Genomic DNA, 10,686 nt, shown 5'->3' with positions numbered 1-10,686 from the left:
ATTAGCTGAGATGTAAATATTGGCTAGGCTTTGGGGAGCACTCTGCCATCAGATCTTTTACATTTAACGGAAGTTTGACAAGGGCTCAGTTTAATATTCCATTTGCAGGACTCCCTCAGCAGTGTCCCAGTTTCTGGGATGGGACTTTAATCCACAAACCTCAGACTCTGAGGTGGAAGATGTACAATTGACTCAAGGCTGACAATTTTCAACTGCTTGCTTTCTACACTCTCTCCACCCCTTACAATTTGTCAGGCTCTCTGTTTAAAGTATGTCACCACATGGAGTGGTGAATGGCAGGCCCATTGTTTTCTCTCTAGAGATCTGCTATCCTATTAACTGTTGGAGGTTTGGCTTCCTTTCTAACAGGTTTGTGCAGAAAGACCCAAGAAGCTGATTAGGCAGTGACTGCTTTCTATAGAGCTAAAAGTATAGAGAAAATGCAAGGCAGCTTTTACTCCAACTGTTTGTGATGTCTTACTGGCTATCAGCAAACTCTCTGGCACAAAGAGATCTATTTTTCCTCCATCTTAAGGCTGTCTCAGTCATTGTCTAAATTCATTGACTGATCACTTTGAAGGCTCTGATTTAATTAAAACTTCTTAATTTTCTCAACTTCATTTAGAGATCATGGTTACTTGTTTATCTTGCATGCCTAATGTTATTTAATTACTTAACATTTGTTTGATATTCATGTCATTGTTCCAAGATCATGCACATGATTGGCTGTTCTAGTGCATAAAGTGAATATTTAACAATACATTAACAATTAAAGAATATTTTAAATACAATGTACATGATCTACTGAAGCTGGGTAAATTTAAGATTTGTGTTGCACAGCAGATGTATCATCATAATCCTTGACCTTATTCTCTCCAGTTTACAGACATTTGCCATACCAGGTTCCATATTTCTAAGCATCCTCTCAGGATTTCTGTACCCATTTCCTTTAGCCCTGTTCCTCGTCTGTCTGGTAAGAAAATGGAATAGATTTGTTGTTGCTAACATGGAACTTCTTTCTCACATGGTACAACTGTAGAAGATGCAAGTTCAACTGCTGTTTTGAGTGTGGATCTGGTCACCACATTATAGGAAGGATGTGATTGCATGAATGAAGTTACAAATGATTTGTACGTGAATATTTCCAGGAACACACAATTTTAGGCATAAGGAAAGATTGGATAGGTTGGGTTTCTTTTGGAACAGAGGAAGCAAAGGGGAGGTTTATTCATGATAATCATATATTAATGTCTAAATCTGGTTTTGCCCCCAAGTCACCTTTATTAAATAATTCCTAATATTGAAAGACTTCTATCAGGTCTACTCAGCTTTCTATTTTGTAGTGAAAAGTATTCCTAGCTTGTTCAATTTCTACTGATAGGTATAACTTGTCAGTTTTGGTAATTATTCCAGTAAATCTCAGTTTCTCCCTCACCTCTATTTTTACATGATATGGAGATGACCGCTGTTCAGTGTATTCATAAGTCTAATGAACGTAGGATCCTATGCAAAACAAAAAGTTCGCTTTTCAACTCTTAAAAATGACCTAGTTTTTTGATTGCCTTTTTATCTCCATTGCTACTCTATTGATTTGTGTATCTGTAATCTCAGATTCCTCTGCTTTATGCCTCTGAACTGAATGTTTAATTCAATTATTTGTCTCTTTATATGAGTACAAACCACTCCCCTTCTCTAGCTGGTACATGAACATGATCTTGGATGAAATTGCTTCTGTTTCCAACCCCTGACTTGTACTCGTGCAGTACAAAATACAAAAGCATAATCTACCTGAAATAATTGTTTTGTATTTGTGAACAGGAGCAGTGAACTTTGACGATTTGTTTTCACCAAGTGTGAAATCATAAATAAACCTAATTTTCCCCTTGTGTAAAGTTCATTCATGCATTTTACAACAGGAAATGGTGATTGAAAATGATCATTCTGATTATTTTCCCATCTTTTCTGTCCACCAGAACACTGATGCCAGTTGTAATTCCATAACCATTTTCATGGCTGAGAATCAATTATGACCAATCCCAGATCTGGGACAAAAATAATTTGGGCCTTACTTGGTCTGTATGACCTATAGGCCTGGCTTCCCAGCAGCTGCTTTTAAATAAGCTTGGGGCAATTTGTCTCTTGACTTGTAGTCAGCAAGATGTGTATTACAGAAACTATGGGGCAATGCAGATTCTGTGTATTATTAAAGGCTAAATCATCATTGCTTTCTGATCATCCGTGTTAATTGTTGCAGTTCCTAATCAACCTTTTTTAAGAGTTATTTTATACTCCAATTTGGAGTTGCAGTTTTAGTCTTTCATCTGTTTTCATGCTACTGCTGTTGATGAAATTGGTAAAGCTCAGGCAAAATAATTTGAGGAGTAATGAAAGCGCAGAGTGTAAGAGGATTAGAGTTCTTGAAAGTGCCATTGTTATGATTCATGTTAATATTATTGCTGGACGAGTTGGATGTTAGAATGAACCTGGGCTTGACAGATTTCTTTTAGTTGAAGTGGTATTTATTTGCATGAGGCTGCAGATTTTCTTTAACAAAACAGAAGTTTAGTGTGCAAAAATTAAAAATAGATAAGCTATCTAAAATTAGACCTTTAGCCAGATATAAAACCCACAGCCAAATAAAGTTTCGAGTTGATTCCTGACACTGTCCGATTCAGAGATTCTCATCCAGAGAAATTGCCATCCTCATCTGAATTCTTTGGGATTCTAATTAACCAACTCCTGACTGTTATTTTACTGTGAAGTGTGGAGACAGTTTGGGTCCTTTTCTAATTCTGTCAACATCAACTTTCACAAATCTGATTGCCAAAGCTTTCCCAGTTTTAATCTACAGATTTATAACCAGATTGTCCTGGCTTGGAAGCTTTACCAACTGAACACTGCTGAGGTGACTTGTTCCTGAATTTCTCCTAGGAGAGAAATTAAACCTGCTTCTAAACTCAACACTGCTATTTTCTGGACTGAATTAAAAGCATATTTGTTCATTCTAGATTCTTCTGAACTGAAAGCAAGGAGAATGGCCTTGCATTTTTATTGTGCTTCTCATAAACTGAACAGTATAAACATCTCTCCGTTAACACCACAGTGGTTTCCAGTCACCTACTCACTGACAAAATGCTGGATCTAGTCACTATTCCAGAAGGACTCTTCGATTTTTTTAAAAAATAAAATCCCTTTATCGAAGTAACTGATACCCATCAGTCTCTAGCCAAAAATCCAAAAATGATATTAAAATATATCAAATGTATACTTTTTATCTCCCTTCCACCCTCTAGGAGAATGAAAATGTATCCTTAGGAGGCATTTTCATTTCCCATCAAAAGATTATTCTGAACATTATTTCCATGTTACATCCCTGGTAATAATATATTAAATGTGCAATACGTTTGTATAGCTATTCTAAGTAGGTCATTTTGAACGACAATATTTTTTCCTTCTCATGCTCTTGACAAAGCAGCCACTGCATTGTTTTTGCAGGGTAAATGAATGATTGTTATGTGATGTAGCTGTAGTTTTAAACCCCAACAAAACATCAAAGTTCAAAGACAGTAACAGCAGAAGAGATAAAAAGTCTTAAAATGACATTACAGAAATCTTGAGTTGATTTCATGGTGAGCACTGCCATTAGGGATTGTTTCAACTCCTGTAATTTTGAAAAACACAAATTTTTAAGCTAGCACAGGGAAGTTAAAGAATTGTAAGCATAGGAGAGGGAGCTGATTTGTGAGTAAGGGCACTGAATTTCAACTTTCTTCTAATCTCCAGTTTTTTTGTTAATAGTACCAGAGTGTGGTTAAAGTAATTAAAGTTACAGTAAGTAAAATACCTTACAAGTATATGTTAACTAATGCAGAGCAGGTCATCCAATTGGAATGTCTGCCCTACGGTATGTGGGAAATCATGGATAATTTGCTTGACTGAGACAAGCCCGTTGCATGAAATGTCACTGGCTGCACTCCAAGCAGCAATTAAAGTCACTGAGGTGCATCATGATGCAGAGAACAATGTGGGATAGCATGTTCAGAGAGGTGGTTGCACCACAAATTATCGGCAAGTAGGCTGACAGGGAATACGTGTCTACCAGGCAGTCTAAGAAAAGCTGGAAAGGAGTCCAGGACTCTAAGAAGTTTTGCTCATTTCCGGTTTTTGGTGAAGGCAATGCATCCTTAAAGAGCGCACCAAGAGCTAAGCCTTTGGCATGATTAGCTCAGCTGTGGAGGCGGGAAAAGGCAAGCAGAAGTTATTGAGGATTCTTTAATAGATTAGACAAGCATTTCTGTGACCATTGATTTAACTCCAGGATGGTTTGTTCCCTCCCTGGTACTGGGGGCCAGGGATGTCACAGAAAAGCTGCAGAACATTCTTCTTGGGGAGGGCGAACAGCCAGAGGTCATACTTTATTTTGGTTCTAGCAACATGGGCAGGAAGGGGCATTGTGGTCCTGTCATTGGAATCTAGGGAGTTGGGTGGAAAATGAGCAAGTAGCACCTCTCTCTAAAGTAATAATCTATGTAATTACTCCCAGTATCATGTGTGAGTGAGTACAGAAAAGGAAGGTAAGGCCGATGAATGCATGGCTGGAAAGATGTTACAGCAGTGAGGGATTTAGATTCCTGGGGCACTAGGACTGCCCCTGGGGCACAATGGCACTTGTGCAAGCCAGGTTGCATCTGAACAGATCCAGTACTGAGTTCTTTGCGAGAGTTTTGTTTGTGTTGTTGCAGAGGGTTTAAACTAGTTCAGCAGGGTGTGACAACCAACACAGAACATTGGAAAATAAAACCAGGATGCACAGAATGCTGGAAGAGACACGTGCTCTAAAATGGAGAATAATAAGTTCTAAATATTATGATTTGGCATAACATTTCACTTTCAAAGCTTGCTATTGATAAAGAAGATACGTGTTTGCAATTTTTTTGTGTTTGCTCCCTTGTAGAGCACCAGCACAGATATGAAAGGCTAAATAGCCTTCTCCTATACTCTGCATTTCTCTCCTGTAATTACTTACACATCTGTGACTTTGTTTGCTAGTGGGCAAGGAAAGGAGCACTTTGTCAAAGATCCTGTGGAACAGTCTTGAGAGGCTAGATTGCCTACCCTATTCTAAATGCTTTATGTAATGGTGCTGTAAGTAGTGAAACGTAACCACATTTGTGAAGTAACTTATTTCTGGAATTATTAATTCGATATGGATTCTGTTTTTCTCCACTCATTGCAGTGTTCTGGGCTTGGAGCTTCCTTCTGCTATATGCTTTCTTATTTGGTTGGACGGCCAATTGTTTATAAATATTTGACGGATAGGGCAACAAAATGGTCGCAACAGGTAAGATTTATTCTAATTTCAATGATTTATACTTTGGAGATTTCATAGTGAATTGAGTTGGTCAATATAAAGTTTAAAAGAAAAATGCTAAATAATGTAAAAAATGAAATTTGATTTTAAATCTGGGGTGAAAGAGCTGTTTAATATTCGGGCTTGGGATGACACGTGCCACACAAGCGCTCAGCTATGACCATCACCAGTAAGAGACAATCTAACCACTGCCCCTTGACGTTTAGTGATGTTACAATCACTGATTTTCCCCCCGCTATCAACATCCTGGGGGTTACTATTGACCAGAAACTCAACTGGACTCACCACATAAATACAGTGGCTATAACAGCAGAGGCTACTCTGCAGAATACTGCAGCGAGTAACTCCTCTCCTGACTCCCCAAACCCAGTCCATCATCTACATGGCACAAGCCAGGAGTGTGATGGTGTACTGTCGACTTACCTGGATGGGTGCAGCCCCAACAACATTGAAGAAGCTTGACACCGCCCAGGACAAAACAGCCCGCTTGATTGGCACCGCATTCACAAACATCCGCTCCCTACACCACCAACGCTCGGTAGCAGCAGTGTGTACTATCTACAAGATGCAATGCAGAAATCCATCTAAGATCCTCAAACAGCACCTTCCAAATCTGTGACCTGTTCCATCTAGAAGGACAAGGGCAACAGATACACAGGAACGCTACCACCTGCAATTTTCCCTCCAAGCTGCTCACCATCCTGTATCACCATTCCTTCACTATCCCTGAGTCAAATCCTGGAATTCCCTCCCTAATAGTATTGTGGGTCAATCTACAGCATGCAGCGGTTCAAGAAGGCAGTTCACCACCACCTTCTCAAGGGCAACTAGGTACAGGCAATAAATGCTGGCCAGCCACTGATGCCCACAGCTCTCAAATGAATTAAAATAATATAATGGTAAGTGGTTTTGTAATGCCAGATAGTGATCCTGATGTATTAATGTACATTGTGGGGCAGTTTGTTTAGCATATTCTTGATCCTCTAAAACCACTTGGCCTATACAGCCATATCTAAAGTCATTGTTTGGCTTCTTATCCAGGGTACTGTGATTCCACTGACTGGATGGACAGGGCTATTAACTAAGATACATCATTACCCTGTACTAAGCAGGCATTAACATTCTATTGCTCAATCTCTTCAAATCAAACACATAAAAAGCAAAATACTGTTGATGCTAAAAATCTAAAACAAATTCAAAATGCTTGGAACACACAGCATGTTGTTCAGCATAATGAAGATATGGATTTTTTCCAGCTGAAATGGAAAAAGCCAGCAAATGTGCTAATACAATTAAGAGAAAAAAGGAGGAATAAATTATTGAAGAAATAACTAAACAAAGGGGGAAATCCGATCCAAGAAGGCGTAACAGATCATTTCCATTCTATTAGAAGAAATGACATACAAATGGAAACTTTTCTGTTTCACGGTAGATACTGATGGAGCTGGTGTGTTTTTTAAACATTTTCTATTTTTGTTTCACAGTTACCTCCCAGGAGCATTAATCCTGTTGTTTTATGCTGGTGTGCATGATCTTGTTTACTCTGTGGGAATCTCAGGGCTGCCATTCAAGGCAAAGTTAATGGAAAATTATTCATGGTGATCAGATATTGATATCAAAATGCTGTCTTTTATTAAACTAGGAGATTGTTGGAAATTAGAATTTGCTTCTATTTAATATATCTGACCAATGCTATTTGTATCCATTGTCTTTGGTATATAGAAAACCAATGACAGGAAATTCTTAAAATTTGTAAAGAATATTTGTGATGAATGTTTATGCCAAGTGAATTTATTGCTTTGATCTTCATTTGAGGCAAATGACAACCTGCATCTACCATAAATTGTTGTCTCCCCTTCTTTCATGGAGAGTGGTTAAAGATGAATTGAAGTATTGGCCCACATGTTCTGATCAGTATGTCAGTATGGGTCTGGTTGGCTCAGGAGGGATATTAACTGATTTAGGAGGGGTGGGTCCAGTTGGGAGGGACTTAAGGTCAACAGTTCATGGCAGGGAGGCTGCAGCGGGGGTTTTGATGTTGGTCCCAGCAGGTTCAGGTCAGCCCTGTTGTTGGAGTTGGGAAAAGTTGGCTCCAGCAGGGTGGTGGTTGGTGGTGTTAGATTTGTGTTTTGGCATAGGGGAATGTGGTCAACCTAATAATTACCAAAGAATTGCACTAGGTTTCTATATGTTCCGATTTTTTTCCTGGCTAACTATTAACCTTAAATGATTTGGAGCCATCCAAATTCTCAAACTCTTTAAGGGCTTATTTCAGAAGATAATTAACATTTGGGAAAACATAGTTTGCCAGGCAATTCTCAGCGAGTCAGGTGCAAGAGGGATTCCACATAGTCCAGACACCCACAACTCCAGACTCCTAACTATCTGGCAATTGTAGTATCCGGACTGTTGTGTTCTCTTCATCTCAAATTTATAAGTTAAAGTCCCAAATTAGCATCACTAAAATGATGCTGGATGTTTGGCTCTAACATTGAAGACAGAACTAAATTTGATTCTTGATCTGAATGGACCGGTGCCGAGAGTTGAAATGAAAATTACAACATCTTGATAAAAGAGAAGATTAAAATGGGAGTCATGGCAAATCATCTTTGGGGCTTGAGATAAATCACACTAGTAACATTCTGAAATAGAAATCCAGAGTCGGGGAATCAGGACAAGAATAGCTAAGAGGAAAATTACTTTAAAAGAAGACTTCAATCTTGAGTAGTATTTGAAGTTAACTATCAGTATTAGGTCAAATACCACTCCAAATGTTGGAAGCAAAGAAAGCAAGTAAAACTACAGCCTTGCCCTGCAGTGGTACTTTGGTGCAATAAGATTAGGGTTGATCAAGATACTTTACGTGACAAGTGACCATTGTTGCCAGACCTTTACAGGTGCAAGGGAATGCATTGAAGTAGAGCATCATCTGAGAGCTTCCTCCTAGATATGAAGTGGATTTTTCAAATTATTTCATTCCACTTTTACGGACATTCCAGTGATGAAGTCATCAGTTCACTCTGGTCTGTTCTGCCATCAGCAAACGTCATCTACATTGCCAATATAATAGATGTATCAAAAATGTTACTAGTCAGAGATAACACAGTGTGGAGCTGGAGGAACACAGCAGGCCAGGCAGCATCAGAGGAGCAGGAAAGCTGAGTTTCTGGTCAGGACCCGTCAGGAAAAAAAAATAATTTTTTTTCTGAAGAAGTATCCTGACCTGAAACGTCAGCTTTCCTGCTCCTCTGATGCTGCCTGGCCTGCTGTGTTCCTCCAGCTCCACACTGTGTTATCTCTGACTCCGGCATCGGCATTTCTTACTATCTCTGTTACTAGTCACTGATGCTTTGCTCGGTGTGTAATATGGCAATGCTATATAACTTAGATCTGTCACAAAATGTAATTATCTTTTGGAGTGCAAGAGAAGTATTTGTGTCTGGATATAATGATCTGAAAATTGTCCAAATTATGTCAAACTGACATATACGTTTATGTATATTTTGCAGGTTGACAAGCACAGGGAGCATCTTATAAATTATATCATTTTCTTGAGAATAACTCCTTTCCTGCCAAACTGGTTCATTAACATTACCAGTCCTGTAATAAATGTACCTCTTGGTGTATTTTTCATTGGCACATTTTTAGGTAAGTATGTGTGTTTTCACTGGAAGTTTGTTTTTAAAGAGTCCCATTGATTTGATTGGTTAAATTTGTTATTTTGTTAGGGAAATTGTTAAGGCATGCTGCACAGTCTGCTGTTCACTTTTGATATTAATGTCGTCTCTTTCTATTGAATGTTAAAACTCATACCTTGTGAATTAGTTAAGATGATTTGTGGTGATTCTTTTGTGGTAGCTTGGGAAAGGTCACCTTATCTAACGAGGTGGCTTGAAAAGCATGATAATGGGAGATTAAACACATCTCTCCATGGCATACTTGCCATTTTCATGCTTCCAATGATTGTATTGTCATTTACTAGCCAAGTGATTAAAATATGAACAAGTAAACCTATCACTGGGGTATGGGACCATTTGCAAAGCTGGTTTCATAACTCGAAGGCTGGTTCTGACTGGCCAAAAAAGAGGATATTTTGCCAGAATAATGCAGCTTAAATGCCTCCAGCATCCATGAATACTCATGAGAACCCTGAAACCTGCCAGTGGTTTATACCAGTGTTTTCTTGACCAGGTAAGTAGGTTATCTCTATGGGGAAGTGTGCATACTTCGTACTGGCCAAACAGGAATTCAAGTAGTGTGGATTTCTTAGTAGCTTGGTTTGGTATTCTTAAGCATGATTGCTGTATGTCCAAAAGAAAATTGCAGCATTAAACGTGTGGATACAGAGAAGAATGAAACGTGTGCATTACTGAAAATAGACACATTTTGTTGAAGCTTTTCATCTTGCATTCTTCACAACATTTTGCAAGGAATATCAAAGCAAAGGGAATAAAATTATATCTATTAGGATCCAGGGAGAACTAGCCAATTGGATACAAAATTGGCTTGATGTAGGAAACAGATAGTGGTGGTCAAGAATGGTTTTCCAGTCTGGAGACCTATGACCCAGCGGTGTGCTGCAAGGATCAGTGCTGGGTCCACTTTTGTTCAGCATTTATATAAGCAATTTGGATGCGAATAGAGGAGGCATGGTTTACTATATGTTTATGATAACACCAAAATTGGTGGTATACTGTGGACAGTAAAGAAGGTCATCTGAGATCACAACGGGATCCAGGTCAACTGAGCCAAGGACTGGCCAGTGGAGTTTAATTCCGATAAATGCAAGATGTTGCATTTAGTTAAGACAAACCAGGACTTGTATCGTTCATGAAAGGGCCCTCTCCGAACAGAGAGACCCAGTGGTGCAAGTACATGAACTTTTTTGATGGCGGCAGGGTAAGTCGCTCCATTGGGAGCTCCACTCAGCTTGCCAATTCCCTTTCCTTTTGCTTTCTTTTTCTTTTCTTCTCTGTCCCCACTGCAATAATTCTATCCCCCTACAAACCCTGTCCTTTTAACTACCTACCTAAGGAGTTGGGTCACAATTGGGAGCAGAACGCGCGGGTTGTGTCTTGTAGGGATGGTGGATCACACGTGGGCCGGAGTGCGACGGCAGATCAAGAGTGGGCTGGTTCAGCGGTGAGAGCGGGGCCAGTGAGGGGGCAGCGGTCGGCGGTGAGAGCAGGGACGGTGAGGGGTCAGTGGTGAGAGGGGGGCAGGTGAGGGGCCAGTGAGGGAGCAGCAGTCAGCAGTGAGAGCAGGGACGGTAGGGGCCAGCGGTCAGCGGTGAGAGTGGGGGCAGGTGAGGGGCC

The 10,686-nt window shown here is 39.7% G+C and overlaps 1 protein-coding gene across 1 annotated transcript in view; it reads left to right on the top strand.

The window, feature by feature from the left end:
- Window positions 1-843: 843 nt before the first annotated feature.
- The window catches only part of LOC109915391 (transmembrane protein 41B), a gene marked incomplete at its 5' end in the record, with an annotated part of 12,109 nt that continues 2,266 nt past the window's right edge, over window positions 844-10,686 (top strand). The window contains 3 exons of the mRNA XM_048592846.1: window positions 844-973; window positions 5,237-5,341; window positions 8,881-9,019. Of these exons, the coding sequence (XP_048448803.1) occupies window positions 844-973; window positions 5,237-5,341; window positions 8,881-9,019 (374 nt within the window). The remainder of the gene's footprint in view (window positions 974-5,236; window positions 5,342-8,880; window positions 9,020-10,686) is intronic.

The sequence above is a fragment of the Rhincodon typus genome, unplaced genomic scaffold (genome assembly GCF_021869965.1).
Source record: "Rhincodon typus isolate 14 unplaced genomic scaffold, sRhiTyp1.1 hic_rhity00001913, whole genome shotgun sequence".
Lineage (NCBI taxonomy): Eukaryota > Metazoa > Chordata > Chondrichthyes > Orectolobiformes > Rhincodontidae > Rhincodon > Rhincodon typus.
This window is presented reverse-complemented; position numbering and strand designations above follow the sequence as displayed.